The 24,770-nt window shown below is 39.7% G+C and overlaps 1 protein-coding gene across 1 annotated transcript; it reads left to right on the top strand.

The window, feature by feature from the left end:
• Positions 1-2,001: 2,001 nt before the first annotated feature.
• On the top strand, positions 2,002-24,078 carry LOC124257231 (serine O-succinyltransferase-like). Its single transcript, XM_046691247.1, has 11 exons — positions 2,002-2,593; positions 9,316-9,529; positions 16,105-16,217; positions 16,607-16,640; positions 17,231-17,317; positions 17,719-17,798; positions 18,631-18,780; positions 19,162-19,345; positions 20,082-20,235; positions 22,707-22,798; positions 23,250-24,078. The coding sequence occupies exons 1-11, from the start codon at positions 2,265-2,267 to the stop codon at positions 23,346-23,348; spliced, it is 1,536 nt and encodes a 511-aa protein (XP_046547203.1). The 5' UTR covers positions 2,002-2,264; the 3' UTR covers positions 23,349-24,078.
• Positions 24,079-24,770: the final 692 nt, after the last annotated feature.

Genomic DNA, 24,770 nt, shown 5'->3' with positions numbered 1-24,770 from the left:
TGGTAATTTTTATGGGGCAGTGGTCACTGCCCCAGGTGTCTGAATGTACCTCCCATAGGCAAGATTTTGTATATGTAGGGGTGGTGATTGTAAGGTCTATTGCAGCCGGAGATTGTACGTGGGAGAGAGGGTATCTGGTGGGTTGGTTATCGTTAAGTGTAATGAGGTTGTGGTCGTCTAGCCAGTTGGATAGAAGAAAGCCATTATTGTCAGTATAGGGTTTTGTGCCCCATAATGGATGGTGAGAGTTTAGGTCCCCGAGGATAAATGTGTTGGGCGTTAAGAATTTTGCTATAATGTCTAAATCTTGGGGTATAAGTTTAATAGAGGGTCTTCTGTAAATGTTTATGAATGTTAATAATTTATTATTTATTGTTGTTTTTATAGCCAGGACTTCTAGATTAGTGGTTGGAATGTCAATTTCTGAATAGTTAAGTTTGTTTGAAATAAATATGCCCAGTCCCCCTGCTGGGGGACCTGGGAGATTTATTGGCCGAGGTCTATCTTTCCTGATATAATTGTAGCCTGGGATTTTGAAGGCGAATTTGGGTGATAGTTTTGTCTCTTGTAAGAAAATTATTTGGGGCGAGATTTTGTTTTGGGCGATGAGTGCCTTAAGCTCATGCCCGTTTGCTCGGAGGCCGTTACAGTTCCATTGCATCAGAGCCATGACTGCAGTAATTTGGAATAGAATATTATAATAAGCCATGGATGGGGCAGAAATTTTGAATGGAGGGTTTAGGTGCTAGGGTAGCTTTAGTAGTGGGTTGTTTATGATAGGGATTTTACTGCGATGATGAGACTGGCTAGGCTTTTGTGGTATATTTTGTTTTTGCGTGCCATGTTGTGTAATTTTTTAGCTGTTGGGTTTTGCATAAGTATTGCTGCGGTGATAAATTCTATGATGAGGTTTAGGTTGTGGTTTATTTTTTGTGGGGTGAGTGTGAGGTTTGTTTGGGGGGCAGATGTAGTGGCTTTTTGGATTGGAGTGACCGGGGTTTTGGGGATGCGGTGAAGGAGGGTTAGGGGGATGGAGGATGTAGGAGGGAGTGGCTGGTTGGGGTTTTGTGGGTGGGGAGCAGTTTTGGAACAGGGTTGTTTGGGTGGGTTGGGTGGGGTGGGGTTGGGAAGCGGAAGTAATGGTTTTAATGGGTTGGGAGTTTGGGGGTGGGTATTTGGCGTTGGGTTGGGGCTTGGGTTTGGTTGGTTTGGGGCGAGGTGGGTTAGGGTGTTTGGGGAGGTTTGGTTGGTGGGGAGGGAGGGTGGTTGGGAGTGAGGTAGGGATGGAGGTTGGCGGGATTTATGGGATTTGGTGGGGCGGGTGGGGGGTGGGGTGGTAGGATGGGGTGGAGGTGTTGGAGGAAGTCCCATTACCACTCACACGGCCTTTGCCTTATCGTCTCCTCACCCCCACCCCACCCCCACCCGTTACAAACCCTTTTTCTTTCTTTACTAGGTCCCCTATTATTAAATAAGCACAGCTTAACTGTACCACCATAACATATCCCCAATATGCTATACACTTATTCTATACTCACCCCACCCCCACCCCCACCCCCACCCCAACCCTCTCCCCTCACCCCTCACCCATTTTAACTATCCTATACTTATTCCAACTCCTCTTATTATTAACAACTGCTTTATTTTTCTGTCTCTCTTTATAATTTCGGCTTTTTATTTTATTTATATTATATTTTTAACTACTTTTATCCTAAAACTACCTAAGCTTAATCTCCCATAATTTACATTTTTTTGGGTATGGTGGTTTATCCCTATTATTACATTATTAATTAATTATATATCAACCCCACCTACCCCGTCGGCGACATTGGCCATGCTAAAAACCGACGTAAAACTATAAATTTCGTTCGTTCGTACATGTGCCTCGTCACGCTCCTTATATAGACTCCCTGATATAGCATCTGTTACCAGCCGTTAATCCAGCCAACGCAACCAACCATAACGGACATTTGAAAAACTATCGCTGGCATGTAGTGGGCACGTGTGCCCTGACGGCCCGACACTGACAGCGCTGTGGTTTATGACTGCGACACCACCGATATCTGAGCTGATGTGGGTTATGTCGCTCTTTGATCGTGTATAATAACGCATCCGCTTCAAGTCAAAGCTCAAGTGAAGATGTTGGAGATTGCCAGCACAAACTGTATCAATGGGGTTTATTAATTTTGTCACCGTGACTGAGATTGCCACTTTGGAATTCACACTCAGACTCATTCATTGACTGATGGGAATAGGATGCAAACATGAATTCGTATTTCAGTAAGGGTTCAGTTTCATTGTTTCGTTTTGTGAACAGGACACAAGATATTCAGTATCGTGGATGTTTAATGGTAAAGAGACGATCATTTCAGAACAGCGCTGTCGCCCCGAGCAAGTTTCCTATCAAAAGCGAACAATCGCCCAAACCCAAACAATTCTCTCGGTTTCGACCTTTACACCAGGATGGGAAGAAATCTCAGCGTGTTCTCCCCCAGATTGAAGTTTCAGACTACCCAGAGCTCGGCGAAGAAGAACCCAACAGTTCTCTTCCCTTCAAAGGCCTTGAAACAGACTTCCCCTGTCTCACTCGAGTGTAAGTACTACTTAATTTAAGTGTCATTGCTAAATAATTAATATTTATAGTATATACAGGGACGGAGCAAGTATTTGATTAAAGGGAAGTCAGTGTTGGGTGGGTGGGTGATTATATTATGGTGCAGACCAGCCCTCTTTAAGCTGAATTACATTCATGTTAGTGTCAGGAAATATCTCTGAAAGTTTAACAGCATTACCTGAATCATTAGCTAGGTTTGTTGTTTTCAACATCAATATCAAAGTATGTCTGAAATTTATGGTTAATAATAGTGGACATTCATAAAGTGCCATTATCCACACACTTGTGCATGCTCTAGGTGCTAAGACATTATTCCCTGGTTAACCACAGCTGGATGATAATAATAATAGTCACATCACTTATCTCACCGGGTACCCATTTTCTGCTGGGTGAACAGAGGCAATTTTGAACAAACCCACTTGCCTAAGGTGACACCACATGTATCACATGTGCTTCGTTTTTGGGCAGGACGGAAGTCCTAGAAACCCTCAGGAGTCAAGCTGCCGAACACAGAGTCAAGCTGCTCTATGCACATGACCATACACCATTACCACCAAGTTTTCTTTGACCTGTGGTGATGGGGACCTCAGTTAATAAAAATTTAGATCACTGAACCACTAGGAGTGGGTCAAGGTGTTTCTGTAGTTTTACTGAAATACAAGCCTTTCGGAAAGCGAGGATTGGGATGACCAGCTTCAACTAGTCCCATCTAGTCTCAGCTAATCAGTAGCAAAACCAGCTGTAACTTTACATTTGTCTGTGCCCCTTTAACCTGTGAAGATTCGTGATCGAATTGGTCTTAAGTACCACATGCTTTTCGTAAGAGGCTACGAACAGGATCGGTTGGTCAGGCTTGCTGACTTGGTTGACATGTCATTCTATCCCAATTGCGTTGATTGATGTTCATAATGTTGATCACTGGATTGTGTTTCCCAGACTCGATTATCTATAGACCACTGGAATATTGCTGAGTGCAGTGTTAAACATCATCAAACAAACACAAACATTACATAACACACACACGTTCAATCTTCTTTTACTCTTCTTTAATTTTCTCTATTTCACCTTACCTCAATTAATATTTCTACTGAGATATTACAGTAGCTATACATTCTCTGTCATAAACACATGTTTGAGCCACATTGTCCGAAAGCACTCACTGAAATTTCATCTTTATGCTGATGACAATCAGTTATATCTGTCAGCGGAGCCTAACCTTGCTCAAGGTTGTGCACTGATGATACAACAATGTATTGCTGAAATAAGAGACTGGATGACCTTGAACTTTCTGAAATTGAATGACACAAAGACTGAGTTCTTAACCATCGGATCCAGGCATCAACTTTCCAAAGTGCCTGACAGTTTATCTCTTGAAATTGGACAAGATGTTATCACGCAGTCCGACTCTGCAAAAAATCTTGGTGTCATCTTTCAATCAACAATGTCATTAGAAAATCAAATCAAATCACTCAGCAAAGGATGTTTCTACCATATCTTCAATATTAGCAAGATCCGAACCCTCTTAGACTTCAACACCGCCCAGCTTCTAACGACCAGCCTTGTTCTCTCTAAACTTGATTACTGCAACTCCCTCTATTACAACATTCCTCAACAGCTCCTTTCACAACTCCAACGGATTCAGAATTCAGCCGCCCGTGTTGTTGCCCGTGCACCACGCTACCAAACTGTGACACCTATCCTCCAAACTCTTCACTGGCTTCCTGTATCAAGCAGAATTCAATACAAACTTCTTCTTCTTACACACAGCTGCATCTATGAAAACATGTTTTCTCAATATCTTAAAAGCCTCATTCATCTCCATGTTCCAAGCCGATTGCTCCGCTCATCAAACTCCCTACTGCTTACACAGCCTCACGTCAAAACAGCCATGGGATCAAGAGCGTTCTCTGCTGCAGCCCCTATCTCTGGAACATTCTACCACTCACCCTAAAAGAAATAGAATCTGCTGATGCTTTCAAAACTGCCCTCAAAACTCATCTGTTCAAACTCTCTTTTCCATAGACATTGTCTACAATCTTTTCTCTTCATAGCGCCATTGAGCAATATCTTTTGGAAATAGGCGCTCTATAAATCATTATCAGTATTATTGGATATTTTCATAGGGGGAAATGTTAACCTTCAATACAAAGTATGTTGCTTCTTAGGAAGTTTTAAAATATAATTATTTTCGCACAAGGAATTGTTATCATGCAACCTGTCATTAATTCAAAGAAATTTCATTATTGATACTGAACATGTTTTGTTGCCCTATGCTCTTTTGACATTGTAGACAAAATGACCCTCATACTCATGTGTTGGAAGTATACATATTCTGATGTTATTCAGAATGACTAATAACATTAAACAAATGAAGTCAAAAAATATATTTAACGTGCATTCATTATGCAAATGTTTTAGACTGTATTTCATATTTCAGAAAAATCCACAATGACTCATATGATGGTATACACCGACGGTTACATCTGTTGTAGAGAGCTATGACAGGTGTTTTTGAACATCCTTTCTTTTCCATTCATAGTGTGCTTAGTCATGCTAAGGTCAAGGTCACTATGTTTATCTCCCAAACGGCCTGTCACTAGTGACCCAGTTTCATACAACAGTCATGAGTGGAGGTTACTCTGTGATGACGGACATATTTTTCAGCTTGCTTGTAATATCTGTGGGATTTTCAGGTCTCATTTCATCAAATGGAACATGATTAAATAAACACCTATCTAAGCATGGGATACAGAGACAATCAACCCTTCCTTTAGACAGTGGGGTGGTGGGGTAGCCTAATGGTTAAAGCAATCGCTCATCACACCGAAGACCCGGTTTCGATTCCCCACATGGGTACAATACGTGCAGTCCATTTCCTGTGTCCCCCCGCCGTGATATTGCTGGAATATTGCTAAAAGCGGCGTAAAACTAAACTCACTCACTCACTTGTAGACAGTGTCATACCTTTGATTTTTATAATGGTCAGTTTACCCATATGTCAAGAATCATTGCTAATGCCCTCAACCATTAGTTTATACTGGTCAGTTTACCCATTTAGATGACCATTCTATAAACCATTGGTTTTCCAAGGGCATAGTAAAACAACTTGAGGCCACATGCTTGACGTACAAGTTTCATTTTGAAATACATATCATCAGAAATCATAAAAAATATAACAGGTTCTTCCCCTTTGATTATCAATACCTATTTACTGTAAATTTTAATTCCCTTTTAATTATTATCATAAATAATAACTTCATTACTTTGTAAACAGAAAAAAGTGCTAGTGAAAACTTTTCCAAGAGTCATGGTGACAGAACGGATTGAAGTATGTTGGGAACCCTTGAGGAATTTTATCCCTGACCAGGTGTTGGGTTTCACAGAATCTGTGACTAAGCACTAGTCGGAAGTAGGTGGGTCTGTGACCTGAAAAATATGTTCTTTAGTCCAGAGTCTTCTCCAACAAGGTGATCCTAGCGCTACAGCCATTATTAGTCAATGTTAAAGGGGAAGTGTACACGAATAAATCACATTATTCTTATGTGAATACAAGTGAACTGTTTTAATTTGTTAATACCAATGTTTGAAAATATACACTCATGTTTCTTACGATGTAAATATAACCCTCAAAATAAGTGCTGAAATGTTATGCCATCATGCGGTCCTTGTTTGCCGAGCTAAGCAGGCCAGAGTGACCGCCCTTTGATTATGACGTGAATGATGCCACTTGATTTTAGACTGGTCTCCTGTCTAGTCCCAAATCGAAAGATAATAATTCTGTCAGAAAAAAATCACGTGAGAAACGTTTGTGAAAATACGAAAGAAGCATATGAACTGAAAATGTAAGCAGCAGGACAGACTGATCTTGTGTATTTTCATTCATAACCTCACGTCAATGAAAATACCAAATATGTGTAACAATGTTGACGTACGTATGGCATCACTACCGGGAAGCGAAATTCTCAAAATGGCGTGTTCACTGCATGGGTACGCCGGATATTTCGACGGGAAGTTTCGTTGTTTTAAGCAACGTATATACATAAATGTGACATGTTAGTGGTCGAAAACATTCTGACAATCTGCTGGTTCTTATTTTCTTTTTGTTTTCATTGTGACCAAGGGAAAAAGTCAGAAATGAGGAGAACTTCCATCGTCGGTGTGAGTGAATATTTCATCAGTCATGGCGTCACGCTTTCAGAAACTATAATATGTTGTGATGAATCTCGGAAATAATTGGAATACACCTATTTTATGTAACTATCGCTTGCTACAGTACCTTTCCCATGCATGGTCTTAAACTAATCAGCAAGTGTATGCAACAAAAGTAGGCGAACAGATACACAGAGTGAAATTTGAATTCGACTTCGTTTACATTTCAAGCAAGTGGTCCTTTCCCAGCGTGGCATCTGGTATATTTTATTAAATTTCACTGAAACTCTTGGTATTGGTGACAAAGACCATTTGTCATTTTATTTTGAACTGTATGAGGAATTCAGGGATTCGTGTAAGAGTACGTGTGACTGAAATATGGCTGAAAATTCACTTAAAATTCACATTAAGTGTGTGTATTTCGTAATGTGTCAAAACTGGCCAGATTTACGATGCATGTAATTTTCAGTATATTTGTCTTAGTGAGTGAGTGAGTGAGTTGAGTTTTACGCCGCACTCAGCAATATTCCAGCTATATGGCGAAGGTCTGTAAATAATCGAGTCTGGACGAGACAATCCAGTGATCAACAGCATGAGCATATATTTGTCTTAGAATGAGCGGGTTATGTCATAGAAAAGTGAATTTCAACCAGAATTAAATTTTCTTCGTGATGTATTTGGATATGGTATCGATAGGTGGGAAGAGTGGAAGAGGTTACGATTTATATAGGAACTAAGTAGCAAACGTAGAATGCCGACACATTCACCGATGGCAAGCTAGATGATGTGTATATACGTTTTAGTTTTTGTGAAAAAAGATACTGTTGGAAAGGCTGTAACACTTTGGTGACAAAGTCCATTTGTCAGTATAATTTGAACTGTATGAGGAATTCAGGGATTCGTGTAAAGAAGATGGTTTTGAATTATACAATTGATTTTATGGGCGAAACATAACCGACATACATGTGAGGTGATGTTATAAACGCTCTGTAATATGGCTGAAAATCCACTTTGACATTTATTGTGTTTGCGTATTTTCCATAACATTCTCAGCGATTCTCAGTTCATCGACAATGTTTCAGAAAGAGCATTAGTGATTTGATCATACAACAACAAAACTACCGCTTATCACAATGACACGTCTTTCTTTTAAATTCAATTCTCCAAGTAAAATTGGACATTTGAATTAGGACATACTATAAATTACGCAAAACGCAGTGAATGGTGATTTAGTAATGTGTCAAAAAATGGCGAGATTTACGATGCATGTAATTTTCAGTTTATTTGATCTACGTACAAACTTTTAAACAGAGTTCCAAACTGCAAATTGCATTTATCCTCGTGATGTATGTGGATATGGTGTCGATATCAATGTGAAGGTGGAAGAGGAGGGACATATCGTACGATTTATGTCGGAATTTTAGTAACAAACGTAGAATGCCGGCACATTCATCGATGGCAAGCTAGATGTGGTGCATATACGTTTTAGTTTTGTGAAAACAGATACTGTTGGAAAGGCGACCGACTCAGGTTGCATGTTATACAATCTGGTTACGTGGTAGCACTTTTAGTACAATGTACCAGTACGTTTGTTCAAACTGCAACGTCTTTACAGTGTAGATCTGAGCACATAGGCAGGCAACTGGTGGATTAAAACAGTAGCCTGCGCATCAAGACACAAGAACCACACCTATACCTGCACCACGTGAAATGGGTCTAATAAGGTCTAACGACGTCATTCGTTGATTGTTTGGGCACCAATGACGTCATTTCCAAGGGACATAAGCCATGGTGTGTTTATTGTGGACATAGAACTCTTGGTAAATATTGAAAATATGAAGTGATATAACGTAATAAAAAAAATTAGTTACTTCTGATATATGTACGGGTTTGGATATAAAACTATTTATACACTTTTTATTATGAAAAAGTGCAAGAAGAAAAGGTTAGTTTTCGTGTACACATGCCCTTTAAAGTATGGAAGATAGGATCATCTTAGTGCTGAGATATCTTTGTGGAATGGTGCTGGAGTTGGAGTGTTCAGGCCTTAGTATCAGCGAATCAGCATTGAAAATAGTAGTTTTCGCTCAGCTTACTTTAGATTAAGTTTAAACCGTGACGAGCCGGGTTAGAGTTGGTCCTCAGTAACCCATGCTTGTCGTAAGAGGTGGGTAATGGGATCGTATCCCAACTGTGCAGATCGATGCTCATGCCGTTGATAACTGGATTGTCTGGTCAAAACTCTATTATTTGCCGACCATCGCCATATAGCTGGAATAATGCTGAGTGCGTCATAAAACTATACTCACTCACTTATTCACAATTTGTACGTTTTGACAGTTGTCTGAATAGCCTTAGAGGTGCCACTGTCAATCACCGACCCCTACAAATTCTATCACTGAAATATTGATATGAAATGTTGTGTGCACAAACTTTTATTTTGGTGAATATGTACGAGTAAGTGAGCACCAGAAGATTAATTCTACCAAAAGTCTTGCGAAATAACAGTTTAGGAAATCATGTAATATCGCATCCTTTCCAAAATGTTTCAGACAAAATGCTGGTCCAGAGCCTGAGTACGACAAGATCACAACGGGATTCAAGGTCTACAATCACGAGACTCCATTCATGCTGAAGTACAATGGTGGAATCCTGCCTCACCTCAAGGTGGCGTTCGAAACGTGGGGAGAGCTGAACGAGGAAAAGAACAATGCTGTGCTTATCTCTGCTGGTCTGTCTGCCAGCTCACACGCCAAGAGCCACCAGGTATTTGACGAAATGTCGGATTACATTATTGTGAAAAGTAGTACTGGAGTAAATGATCGAATAATCGGTCCATTGATCTATCTTGCTTGCTTCAGCGATTATCGATTGGCTCAGGAAACTAATTGATATTTGTTTAAAAGGAAACATGAAATTAATTTTGTTAATTTTGTTAAATCAAGACATAAAAAGTGATGCAGTTTCCAATTAGTCTCCTGAGCCAATCGATAATCGTAAAAATGGAAACATAAAATTAAATTTTAGAAAGTATGTTTGTTATTGTTATGTTTGTTAAATCAAGGCAAAAATAACTGATGCAGTTTCCTATTTCGTAAAAATGCAATGTAAACAACCTATTCGCATGCCTCAACAGGAAGTAGCCTCGATAGTCTTGATCATAATTAATTTTTTTAATCAGTAAGTGTTTTGTTTGCACAGTATTATATAATTCTGCCCCCTTACTGCCCACATAAGTTTTTTAGTTTATGATTACAGCTATAAGTGAAGCCAGATTTTTATTAATGTCTTCTAATGCTCTTGATAATCAGTTCCTCGTCATTCGTTCTTGGTACCTCTTTTCATTTTGTTCTTTGAGTCCATTATCCACATGCTAACATGGAATGACACGGCCCAAAATTCTTGATTCTGATTCCAGATCATTAATTGTAACTTGATACTGTAAATTACGAATTTTTGGCATAACAATATTTTTGCGAGTACCGACCAACAGACGTTTTTGCGTCACGATATGTTTGCGACTTGCCTAATTCTCAAAAATAGATTGCCAAGTGAAAGTTCTACCTAATGTAAATCCAATCACATATTAAACGTTGTCGCTCATTTTGAACTGAGCTCAGTAGAGTACTTCCGTATGTATGCAGTCAGTGGTGTTTTCCTAAAAACAACACATGCTGCACAGGCCAGATCAAAGTGATTATATTAATTGGAATGCCTCTATCAAATTGTTGACAATGACATCACCAAAATTGGTCTAGAAGCCAGACCCCCAAAATGGTGAAAATGTGGTGCAGTTCTGGCGACCAAACGGGATGTGATTTTTCACAATCAGGAATGATTTAGGTTTGATTTGAAGCCGGTTGTCATCAGCTACCGTGCGTGACTACCGTGCAGGGCCCTTTTAAGGTGCAACATGTCATGTCAGCTATGGCAATATTTTAACCGAATACTGGATGGTTTATTTTAATAACTCTGGTTTGGTTTGACCGATTTTCATAAAAAAAATATTTTTGGAATGCTCAGACCATGATTTAAAGTTGTGGACAATAATATTTCATATATGCTCATTGCAAAAATATTTTGGTAAGGTTAAAGGTCAATTTTAATAGAAAGGGCATTTGATGAGAAAATATGAGTTGAACTTTACAAATTAAAGGTAATTTTTCCAAAATTATGTTTTTCTGATTCAGCTATAACATTTGAAGATCATATATACCGTTGGTTGGCATTGTATTCATGAAAAATCATTACAAGGAAACAAAGGTTGGCAGTTTGTATTTAGATCAGCAAATTATGACACAATGTCTGTTCAACAGTAACAGCTCCATGCTTTACATAGTCAACGATACTAAATATGTCAAAGATACTGTTGGACTACCATTAAAATCACACAACATAACAGAAAGCTCTCAAATGTATAATTCAATTATTCAAGATGTCTTTCCTTATTCATCAAAGAATAATGAGTCTGTCATGTCATCATAACACAAGCAACATTTCCTTCATATCAATTCGTACTTATTGTTCATAACAGTCATAGTGTATTCCCACTTGACATGTTAGTTAATGTCAACATTGTCAAGATCACGGGAACATGTTTCAAGTCTACATCCACATGACGAAATACACAACAGGTTGGTTCAACTTTTTGCAGGTACACCTTCCTGTACATTGACGTTTACATGCACAGATATGTTGAAGAAGGTCCACGGAAACAATTTAGTCTTAACTTATTTGCAACTTTATCACAGAGTAACAGAGGAATATTTGATGAAGATCTTTTACGACAGAAACGTACTGCTTTAAATCCAAAACATTAAGTGCCTGCTTTTATGGACAACTCAAAGGAATTCGTAGACAATATTCATTTAAACATCTTGCTTCTATTGTAACTTTCATAAAAATATGCATACCTCGGTTTTAGTAATATATAATGATATACGCAAAGGAGTTACACATAGCATGGTCATGACACTATGAGCATCGATCTTCACAAGTGGGATACGATGGCATGCATCAAACAAGTAAGTGAGATCGACCACCCGATCATATTAGTTCGCTCTTACAACATGGGTTGCTGAACATTAATATTGGCCCAACATATTTGTGAACCTGTGAGAATGGTTAATGAATAAATACATAGTAAGTCTCATGATATCTGTTGTAGATCATTCCAAATGCTATTATTGAATGTATGTCGCCAATATCTTTTCTGGTCTCTGCAAAAGTTGTACCTTAGAGAGCCAATTGTCAAGTTACATTTAATTACTATCAGCTATTCAATACACGCACAGAAGTTGGTATTTAAGTTGACAGACGCTTTAGAATTATACTTTGAGTGACCTCGTCTAGATGGATACTAAAACACCAACTGTCGTTCATTTCCCGATTTCAGTATGTCGCATGACTGCGTTGTCCTTCAAGCAGAGTGAATGAATTGACAATAGTTATCGGTTCATGGAATTGGCTCACGTGAATCACTATCTTCATCAGCTGATGAAGGTCGACAGTACAACGTCAGCTCTAAAATATTGAAAGACTTCACCCAGATGGCCATTACCAAGTCGGCTTTAGTCAACTGCATTGTTCCAACAGATATGAAACCACCAGCTGTTATCAGCAGAGCGTGTTTCAAATGAAGGACATCTTCTGCTTGCCCAGATCTATATATTTATCTTCCGAAAATTGATGTGGCTCTCCCGGCAATAGTTATGGTTGGGTGAACATGGAAAGCGGCTCTCCAGGCTATGCTGTCAAAACATGCTTAGTGATTCAAACAGGTTACCGTATTTAACAAAGCAAGACATGTTTCCTCATAATTTTATTCAGATCACACCAGATTTTATTTCGATAATTAGCACAATATAATATACTATCATTACATATAATATTATCACATTATAATAAAAAATCTTAATTTGTAAAAACATAATAATAATGATCATGGTTTAGTTTGTTGCCATGTGTACCTTTCTCATGAAAACTTTCTGCTGCATTGTGATGCGTGGACGTCCACTTCTTGGTCTATCTACGGTGACCCCAGTCTGTCTGTAGCGCTGAATAAGTCTTATAACCGTGATATGGTGGCATCCGAGGGCGTTTACAACAGCATTGTATGTCGACCCCATCTGCAACATCGAAATGGCTCTTTCCCTCTCTTCCGCTGTTACTCGTGGCACATTTCTCGTGCTTGTGTATCATATCATGCATTCTTGGCTCTCTTTATACCCTATAGAATCATTCTACACGTGAAATTGATGCACATACTGCTTGAATATTGCTACGTTTTGGCGATTGATATTGCTGTGTGTGTAAATGTTACTTTGCAAACAAAACTGTAAACAAAGATCATTGTCGGTCTTCCTAAACACTTTTGCACAATATCAAAGACACGTTTTATTTGTTTTCACTTTTGCGAATAAGCAGAAAATGTTTTAAAAGACTGAATTCATAGGAATGATCTTTTCACAATTTTTACACACTCTACAACAGGTGTTACTTGTTTTAAAAATTGAAAAATGGTGATTTAAAATGGTTTGTCTCTGGCTTAAGCAGAATTGTATTTCAACCTTTCTTTTGGACATCTATTTTGAATCACTGTTATTTGTTTATTTCGGCATGGTCGAAAATAGGACAATTTAATCTTCTGAAAATGATGCAGTTCACCTAAATATGAATGCGCTTCAGAATTTGATTCGTGATTTGCATAAAGCTGGGTTGTTAAGTTGTTCATTTTAAGCTAATACCTTCTAACACATATTTTTATTGACTTAATTCATAGATGGTAGGAGGGTAACGTTTCTTTTGGCGTTTACCGTAGGAAGTCTTTTACCGGTTACGGTAATCCATTAATTATTTAATCTATTAGGAATGTGGCTTTACCGGCTACAGCCATGTAATTGAAATGTGTCTTTCCCGGCCTGACACCGGTCGCTGGGACCTTACACATGCCAGTAGTCTCATACTCCAAACTTTCGGCCCAACCCTTTCTGTAAAGCAAAAGTCCAAAGTGAAGCCTGTCTAGACCCCCACTGGTTCTGAATCTCCGAGCTCACCACTGGGGCTAATTAACCATATAGGGAGTTATATACTGCTATCCAAATTTCCTATTTTCAGAAATTTGTAAAATTAATAAAGTTGCAAATAAGTTAAGGCTAAATCGTTTCCGTGGACCTTCTTCAGCTTCATATCTGTACATGTAAAAATCAATATACAGTAAGGTGTTGCTCCGAGAGGTTGAACCTGTTGTGTACATGAGCATGTGGATGTGGACTTGAAACAAACATGTCAACATTGACTAACATTGACTAACATGTCAACTGGGAATACACTATGACTATTAGGAACAATAGACACGAATATTGTCTAGGAATTCCTTTGCGTTGTCCATAAAAGCAGGCACTTAATGTTTTGTATTTAAAGCAGTGCGTTTCTGTCGTAATAGATCTTCATCAAATATTCCTTCTGTGCCTCTGTGATAAAGTTGCAAATTAAATCGTTTCCGTGGACCTTCTTCAACATATCTGTGCATGTAAACGGGCAATGTACAGGAAGGTGTACCTGCAAGAGGTTGAACCTGTTGTGTATGTCGTCATGTGGATGTAGACTTAAAACATAGTCCCGTGAACTTGACAATGTTGACATTAACTAACATGTCAGCTGGGAATACGCTACGAATATTAAGAACAATAAATACGAATTGATATAAAGGCAATGTTTCATTAGGATGTCATATTATTATCCATCATTTTTAAGGGTTTCACAGCATGTCAGTGCAATACTGACACTTATCAAAATATATCTCCTTCTGACATCAGCTGAATTGTTGTTTCTGCCAGAATGTCAATAAACACAAATATGTATGACAGTTCAACAGTATCTTTGACATATATAGTATTGTTGATACTTTGTAAAGCATGGAGATGAAATTATCTTATATTTTGCTGATCTAAATACAAAGTAGCAACCTTTGTTTCCTTGTTATGGTTTTTCATGAATACAATGCCAACCAAAGGTATATGTGATCTTCAAATGATATATCTGAATCAGAAAAACATAATTTTGAAAAAAATTACCGTAAAATTTGTAAAGTTCAACTCATATTTTCTCATCAAATGCCCTTTCTATTAAAATTGACCTTTAACCTTACCAAAATATTTTTGCAATGAGCATATATGTAATATTATTGTCCATGACTTTAAATCATGGTCTGAGCATTCCAAAAATATTTTTTTTATGAAAATCGGTCAAACCAAACCAGAGTTATTAAAATAAACCATCCAGTATTCGGTTAAAATATTGCCATAACTGACATGACATGTTGCACCTTAAAAGGGCCCTTGCACGTTAGTCACGCACGGTAGCTGATGACAACCGGCTTCAAATCAAACCTAAATCATTCCTGATTGTGAAAAATCACATCCCGTTTTGTCGCCAGAACTGCACCACATTTTCACCATTTTGGGGGTCTGGCTTCTAGACCAGATATAATTGACTGTTTTTTGGTCTACCTGTTGTATATTTTAGTTGAAATGCGTGTAACGAACTACGATTTAAAAGAACTAAAATACGTGTTTCTTTTTGAGCTTGTTAAAATTGTAATTTGCTGTATACTAAATGTGAATGGTAAATGCAGCCTATTTTACGTGATCTGATGTGCTGTTGAAAAGGTAGCTTGTTAACTGTTTCTCTGGGATACATTTATTGTGGGGTTTTGTGGTTACAGTATTTTTTAATGTTGGTTAGGGCATTTCTTTTTTTAATGTGTTTCACGTTGCCACCAAATTCTAAATATGGGTCTGTCGGTCGTGAGATTATTACAATTTCTCGCGTTCTTTGGACTTGTGGTAGCGACTGATTAAAACATTTTAGATAGATAAGCATTTTATATGACGAGGTGGTATGTTTTAGGTAGGAGTTGGTGGTGTTAGAATGAAAAAAGAGTTTTTTTCAGGGGGTCGGTAATAAAATTAGAAAGGTCGGTCGGGCAATGAGAAACACAAAAAAATGCTGCCCTTACAGATGGCTCCTAGACACATTTGCAGTTAATTTGATTATTGATAAGGTTGAGAATAACCAACTCAAAACTGGAATTACATTTTATCTTTCTCTTTGGAATAGATATGTGTTTCTGTACAGTCGGTGACATTTGGGGGCAGTGGGGTAGCCTAGTGGTTAAAGCGTTCACTCGTCGCACTGAAGGCCCGCCTGGGTTTGATTCCCAAATTGGTACAATGTTTGTTGCCAATTGCCAGTGTCCCCCAGAAGTGGCGTAAAACTAAGCTCACCTAACTACTCACTGTGACGTAGATGACCTCGTTTGATGGTGGACTTTGTTCTAGGAAAATGTCCGACCGGGATGGTGGGAGAAGTTCGTGGGGCCAGGATGTGCTGTGGACACCAACAAGTTCTTCGTCATCTGCACCAACAATCTTGGAGGTTGCTATGGCACTTCGTGAGTATCTTTCATGAGCTTACATCCTCTATAGGTACCAGTACTGATCAGGAACATAGATAAATGTCAAAATCAAAACTGGTTTCACCCCGCCCATGATGAAATTTATGTACGAAGTAAGTGACCCCTCCCTTCATGTTATGTACAAAGTCAATGACCCCCTCTCCCCCTTTCCATAATTTTTTAGCATATTTTAAAAATATTTTTATGTACAAAATTGACGACCTCCCCTAGTACATGTGTACAAATTGATGCCCCCCCCTTTAAAATCATCATAACCCTCCTAGCCATAAATTATGAACGGTCCCTAATAATGTCTATTTGTTTAGTCTTTTCAAATTACATCTGTAACAAAACATGGTATATATGTATTGGATTTTCCATTGCAGGGGCCCATCATCAGTGAATCCAGTCACGGACAAGGCAAGTGATATCTAGTGTCAAGTCTTCTGAAGGGACTGAGGGACTGGTCATTTATTGTGGGAAACAGTAGTGGGATTTGTCTCAGGGCTGTTTCATATTTTACCACTCCTCCCCACATCACATACTTTATGACCACACATAATTTAAATTTGGTGAACAAGTTTCATAAATAATGACCTGTGGATATTCCTAACAGATTTCAAGAGTCAGTAGGAATTTACTGTAACTCATTACTCATGGCAATTTAGTGATATTCTGGATTCTCAAACTAGACAGTTTCCTAAAGAAGATAATTGGGCATTGCTTGTACAACCTCTTCAGGCGAGAAGACTGCTGATATTTCAGAAAATAGTTTTTGTGATTGAACTGGTTCTTATGGGTCAAACTTGCCACATCTATCATAGTTACCATGGAAACGGTAACAGAATATTTGGAAGAATGTTGATGCAGTACCAGTAAGGATTTAGCTAATGGATATTGGGACTAATTTAATCAGGTTATGTACTGACATAATGTCAGTATCAAATTGATTAATGTAGTTTATTTGCATTATTTCTACACATTCATAATGGCCAGCTTTGTCTTTGCAGCCGTACGGAACAACATTCCCCATTGTCAGCGTAGAGGATATGGTCAACGCTCAGATGCTTCTAATGGACCATCTTGGCATCCAGAAGGTGAGTTTTTATTGCTTTTCAGTATACTTTACATCTTCTTACAAGTATTAGCATTTTGTTTTTCCTTTACTGTTTGGTGCTGTGAATATACAATGCCGTCTAGAAAGATATCAAATAGAATATTTGAGATAATACAGATTCTAGTGCTTTTGGGGTTGAATCCAACGAGGTAAACCACACTCAGATTGTGGCATCAGCCCTTGAGGTCAACAATGAAACCCTCTCAGCTACACAAATTCAAGTCTGTAAACTTATAGCCTAGATCACAAACTTTGTGCTGAGAATGTGGGTCAAAGATGAACAACCCAAAAGTACAAGTTTTGTTTTTCATTAAGAAATTGTTGTCCCAAGATTTCTTACACCAAGATGTATTTTACCGATATTCTGCCTCCCTGCTTCAGTTGCACGCCTCTATGGGCTCTTCCCTTGGCGGGATGTGTTCTCTCCTCAATACCGTCTTGTATCCAGAGAGAGTGGGAAGGTCAGTAGAATCTAGTAAGATTCATCGTGTATCCTTCCCAAGTTTGAATGCACTGAGTGGAGTCCAGTATCCTTAATAGCAATGAACCAGAATCACCCAAACACAAATATTAATGTCCAGCTCTCATACTTGAAATAGGTTCAGTTTAATTTTGTTTGTGAAAGTGCCCACACCTCCCAACCACCCAATCCTTTGCTCCTACCAGCCAGTTTGACGTCTATCCTGCCAAGGTCAAGGTCAGCTTAAGTCGGTTAGATAGGTCTGTGGCCAGCCATGCCTGAGGCGATTAACGGATCGGATAGTCAGTCTCACAGACTTGGCTAAATCATGTCATCATATCCTGGTTGCAAAGACAGATGCTCACAGGATTGTCTGGTTCAAACTAAGTTATTTATAGATCACCATCATTTAGCTAAAGATTGCTGAGCAGAGTGTTAATTAACAAACAAACAAAAAAGGTTCTAAGGACCTAAGGTCAGATAATAAAACATGGGGCAAGTTTCTTTGAGAATGACTGAACTTTGGTTGTTGACAGTTACAAAAAAATGTCCTTTACTTGTTTTAAATTCATAGTATCTATAGCTAAAGTTTATCTTACTATCTGGAAAATAACTGCTAAGGTCAACAGTGACAATATCTTTCTGAGCAAGCAAATGCCAAGTTTCAAGGATAACAATATTTCCTGTTTAATCTGATAAATTATTTCATCTTATAAAAGGACAAGATTAAATATATTTTTAATGTTTAAATATTTTATTTAATGTCATGTTTTAACCAAAGTGCACATGTAGAAAGCCAGAATGTTTACCAGCCATGATTGTATGTTGGTCAGGTTGATTTCGATATCGTCCTGTGCTCAGTCCCAACCTTCGGCCATCGCGCTCAGCTACCTCCAGCGAAAGTGCATCATGACTGACCACAACTGGAACAAAGGCCACTACTACGACGGAGATTTCCCCAAAATCGGAATGAAACTGGCCAGGTGAGCAATAGCCATGACAATTAGAAAGCTGGGTTTTTTAAAAATAATTTACAATAGTGGCGAGAATGACGTCAAAATCATGTGCTTACTCAGATCCTATTACAGGTATACTGCAATGAGCCTTGCAAAGACTTTTTCAAGTATAATTTACATGGAAATTATTCTTAAATGATGTTTCTCTTCAAAACTGAAATGCATACTTTGATATCATAATATTTACTTCAGTATGTGGAGTAACCAATCAGTGATGATCTCTGTCAAACACTTTAGCAACCGATATATCGTAATATGTATCGCAACACTGATACCTGATTCAAAATTTGATGATTCAGTAACATAGATCTTGCAATAGTTTAACTTTGTGGTGTGTTATTTTGCCAGGGAAATTGCCACCTTGACCTATCGCAGTGGTCCCGAGTGGGACCAGAGGTTTGGGCGTGGTCGTATCAACGACAGAGATCCCCCGTCTCTGTGCCCCACGTTCCACATAGAAAGCTACCTGGAGTATCAAGGAGAAACCTTCAGCAACAAGTTCGACCCTAATTCTCTCCTGTATATGTCAAAGGTTGGTACTTGTTTGTAGGGGATACAGTTTGAGCCTGTTTAGGAAATGAAGAATAGCAGTGGTTTATAGTGTGAACTGTGTAATAGGGGTGTATTGGTGGATAATGGCTCCTCTTTGGTGGTCCTGGAATATTCAGGGGAGATGGAGCTAGGTGATTATGATGAAGACCCGGGTTCGATTCCCCACATGGGTACAAGCCCATTTCCAGTGTCTGCCGCCGCAGTGATATTGCTAAAAGGACGGACTCACTCACTCACTCACTCACTCAGAGTCTTCATTGCTGTGTTCAGTGGGAGTAATCATTGTAACAAGCTGCTTTTTAATTTCTTCGGTATATATATAGATACCAATCCAGGGCTCCAAAAAGGGCCGTATCGGCGTATGTACGGATAAAAATTATGCACGATACGGTAGGAAATAATTTAGAAAACGTAGCAGATACGCACCACAGCAATGGTGTACGGTCTTAGAATCATTTACAGACGTATTTATCTGAAAAAAGTATTGTTTTATTTTTTATTGACCTGTTTACACAATGTTGTGGTGCATATATGTAACGAAACACAAGAATACTGATACTCCATTAAATTCCATTCAGTACTCTAAATGTACACTTAAGGTTTTCCAGTACTCCTATATTGAGAAAATGAAGAGTAGGTACTCCTGATGTTGAAAAATTATCTGGAGCCCTGCCAATCAAACTGATATCAAGTTACAAATGTATGGTTCATTTCAGGCAATGGATCTGTTTGATGTATCTGAGGGCTTTGATTCATTAGAGGTGGGGCTATCTCAAGTGACCTGTCCAGCGATGGTCATTGGCATCCAGACGGACATCTTGTATCCCATATGTCAACAGCGCAAACTGGCCCAGGTGTTGCAGGATGCAGGTAGGATAGGGAGCCAGGTGTTACAGGATGCAGGTAGGATGGGGAGCCAGGTGTTACAGGATGCAGGTAGGATGGGCAGCCAGGTGTTACAGGATGCAGGTAGGATAGTGAGCCAGGTGTTACAGGATGCAGGTAGGATGGGGAGCCAGGTGTAACAGGATGCAGGTAGGATGGGGAGCCAGGTGTTACAAGATGCAGGTAGGATGGGGAGCCAGGTGTAACAGGATGCAGGTAGGATGGGGAGCCAGGTGTAACAAGATGCAGGTAACATGGGGAGCCAGGTGTTACAGGTTGCAGGTAACATGGGGAGCCAGGTGTTACAGGATGCAGGTAGGATGGGCAGCCAGGTGTTACAGGATGCAGGTAGGATGGGGAGCCAGGTGTTACAGGATGCAGGTAGGATTGGGAGCCAGGTGTTACAGGATGCAGGTAGGATGGGGAGCCAGGTGTTACAGGATGCAGGTAGGATGGGGAGCCAGGTGTTACAGGATGCAGGTAGGATGGGGAGCCAGGTGTTACAGGATGCAGGTAGGATGGGGAGCCAGGTGTTACAGGCCATTACAGGATGTAGGTAGGATGGGGAGCCAGGTGTTACAGGATGCAGGTAGGATAGGGAGCCAGGTGTTACAGGATGCAGGTAGGATAGGGAGCCAGGTGTTACAGGATGCAGGTAGGATGGGGAGCCAGGTGTTACAGGATGCAGGTAGGATGGGGAGCCAGGTGTTACAGGATGCAGGTAGGATGGGGAGCCAGGTGTTACAGGATGCAGGTAGGATGGGGAGCCAGGTGTTAGCAGGATGCAGGTAGGATAGTGAGCCAGGTGTTACAGGATGCAGGTAGGATGGGGAGCCAGGTGTTTACAGGATTGACACAGGTAGGATGGGGAGGGAGGTGTTAAGCCACACAGGATGCAGGTAGGATGGGGAGCAGTGTTACAGGTGGATGGCAGGGTAACATGGTGGAGCCAGGGTTACAGGATGGATGGGGAGCCAGGTGTTACAGGATGCAGGTAGGATTTGGAGACAGGTGTTACAGGATGCAGGTAGGATGGGGAGCCAGGTGTTACAGGATGCAGGTGATAGTGAGCCAGGTGTTACAGGATGCAGGTAGGTGAGCCAGGTGTTACTGGTTGCAGGTAGGATGGGAGCCAGGTGTTACAGGATGCAGGGTGTGTGGGCAGGTAACATAGAGCCAGGTGTTACAGGATGTTGAACCAGGTGTTACAGGATGCAGGTAGGATGGGGAGCCAGGTGTTACAGAATGCAGGTAGGATGGAGCCAGGTGAGCCAGGTGTTACAGGATGACAGGTAGGATGGGGAGCCAGGTGTTACAGGATGCAGGTAGGATGGGAGCCAGGTGTATGGCTGGGTTGCAGAGTAGGATGGGGAACCAGGTGTTACAGGATGTAGAGCCAGGAACCAGGTGTTACAGGTTGCAGGTATGAAGGGGAGCCAGGTGTTACAAAATGCAGGTAACACAGGTGTTACAGGATGCAGGTAGGATGGGGAGCCAGGTGTTACAGGATGTAGGTAGGATTGGGAGCCAGGTGTTACAGGATGCAGGTAGGATGGGGAAGCCAGGTGTTACAGGCTTGCAGGTAGGAGAGCCAGGTGTTACAGGTAGGATGGGAAGCCAGGATGGGGTTGTAGGATGCAGGTTGTACAGGATGCCAGGTGTTACAGGATGCAGGTATAGCCAGGGTTACAGGATGCAGGTAGGATTGGGAGCCAGGTGTTACAGGATGCAGGGAGGATGGGGAACCAGGTGTTACTGGATGCAGGTAAGATGGGAAGCCAGGTGTTACAGGCTGCAGGTAGGATGGGGAGGCAGGTGTTACAGGATGCAGGTTGGATAGTGAGGATGTCAGTACCATAGTAACTATAACAAGCACCCTGAAGAAAATTGACAAAGGTTTGCACTGTTATAGTATACACAAGCTCAAAATTGTTCGATGAGATAAAGCTGAAGAGAATAGATTTAGTTCAACTGTACAAGAAACTGAACTTTTGTCAATACTCCTGCATTTCTGCTTCATGGATAAGAAAATCTACATTTTCAGATAAGTTTTCAGGCATATTTATTCAGATGCTTATAAAGGCTTGTGTTACTTAAGGAGCACTTGCAGGGTTGGGTATTTAGTAGGGCAAATATTGCATGTCAGGACCTTGCCTGAATGGGCTTCAGAGCAGTGAAGCATAGTTTCTCTGTGTGTTGGAATGGTTTGGTCCCACTTTCAGTCAAGGACCAGGGAGATAACTCGTATTGTCTTTTTTCTAATAGTATGTTTCCGACATAGGAGAGTGACAGATTTAGATTCTAAGAAAATAAGTCCAAATGTTGATTGTGTGGTTATGTCTGTTGTGCACGTCAGGCTTTGGGACACAGGTATTCTAGGTGTTGTTTTTGTGACTGTCGGTGTCCTTTTGAAATAATTGTTGTGGCATTCTGATGTTAGCACTAATCTTTTCCAGGTAATGACGCCGTTACCTTTTATGAACTCAACTCAATGTACGGCCATGACACATTCCTCCTAGATCTGAACGGCGTCGGCACTGCAGTGAAGGTAAGCAAGTGGATTTGGGTTCACATTCACTACGATCACTTAAATGACTATAGTAGATAAAATACATCCGCAGTAACACATTCTTTTCATAGGAACTTGTTGTGATCAGGAGGATTGAGTTACATAGATCAAAATTTGCAGCAAATGTCAGTTACAAAATTAAAATAAAAAACTTTCCTATTCATGTTAATACTATTATATTTAACTCATAAAAAAACTCGAAAAGAGAAACAGGATTTCAGTTTGATATAATTTTATTGTAATGGGATATAATTTTATTGTAATGGGATATAATGTTATTGTTATAGGACATAATTTTATTGCATCGAATGCCTTGTGAAATACAATGTAAAAATATCCTGAAATTAAGATAATAATAACTTTAAAAATACCAGTTATAAAATCAAGACAATAGTTTTACCATTTTACCAGTGTCATCCACTGCTTGCAGGGCTTCCTGGAGACGGACATGTCTGAGAGAGGAATACTGGCCAAGGAAGCAGTCAAGAGGAAGGTTTCCATGAAGACCAATGTCAACCTGGATTCCTGAACCCAGAGAATCCAAAAACAGGAATGCTATTGCCTCAAAATATTGTAATATAAGGAATATATCAAGGGATGCCTTTTACCATTTACAATGTTTCCATAAACAGTTGTGTATTGTCAGGGATAGGATTAGACCTACAAGGGCCGTTTTCTCTTAAATCACCTGTCCCAAAAAATCCTAGCAAGTTAATTCGAGCTTTTCTTATTCCACCTTAGACATCATCAGTGATTTCACTTTTGTGGTCGGAACCATGATCTTAATATTTCCCCAAATGGAGTTAGTTGTCTGTGAGTATGATATCAGTAGTCACAGTCCTCTGAAGCTGATGATGTCGCTTGATCTTCCTCAGTTTTTATCCAGAAAGTATTTCAATGACAGCTACTTTTCTAAGGTGGCTGTATCAGTTAACATTTGTTCGTTACTTATCCAAGTGGGCTATAGTTGGATCGCTGGATCACAGGTTTGGGAGGTTCACAGTTGGAGCAGAGTTTTCAGCCTCATCAATGGTGTGATTTATTTTGAATTATGTGAAATCTTCTTTTAAAAAATGAAGGAGTATATTTGGAATTTCTATTTGAGGACAAGAAACAAGACGCTATAACTGTGATGTACTGAATCAACTATAACAGATCAATTTGGCAAAGTCATCACCATTGAACATCATGGGTTTGAAAAAAATTAAGTATGTAACGTGTCATGTATAAATGGAAGAGAATAAATCATTTTTCAAATATTTAATTTAAAAAAACTGAAAATAGAGTTGGTGTAGCTGTGATCCAACAATTTAAAAAAATGGCCTTGGATTCTAAGACTTTATGCAAAGTTGCCTCTAACATGGTCACGTATTGTGAATCTGGTTTTGGGCAGTAGGAAGTGAGGTTGGTTTAGTGTTCTGTGTATTTGGTTCAAATTCAAAATTCTTGTGGGGCGCCGGGGTAGCCTAGTGGTTAAAGCGTTGGCTCGTCACGTCGAAGACCCGGGTTCGAATCCCCACATAGGTACTAAGTGTGAAGCCCATTTCTGGTGTCCCCCACCGCGATGTTGCTTGAATATTGCTAAAAGCGGCGTAAAACCAAACTCAGTCAGTCAGTCCAAATTCTTGTAATTTTGAATCAACATGCATCTTCATTTGCCAGACACTTGATAAAACCTGAGATTTATCTACAATTGGACATATAGTCATTGTTTCAGCATTGAGCTTCATATTTCTTTGTAATGTCAGTTACTGTTTGTTTGTTATGTACAAATGTATATATCAAAACCGGCATGGATCAGAAATCATTACATATATCATATATGGGACATATATCAGGATACATAAAAGCATTAAAACCTATCAAATATGAGGGAATATATAAAAAATTATAAAAATACAGTCGAGGTCCTGAGTATTATTACTCCTCTCCGTGAACTGTCACCTCCAGT

This window comes from Haliotis rubra, unplaced genomic scaffold, assembly GCF_003918875.1.
Source record: "Haliotis rubra isolate DU_JTF1 unplaced genomic scaffold, ASM391887v1 Scf653, whole genome shotgun sequence".
NCBI lineage: Eukaryota > Metazoa > Mollusca > Gastropoda > Lepetellida > Haliotidae > Haliotis > Haliotis rubra.
Note: the sequence above shows the minus strand (reverse complement) of the source record. Positions and strands in the feature narration are given on the sequence as shown.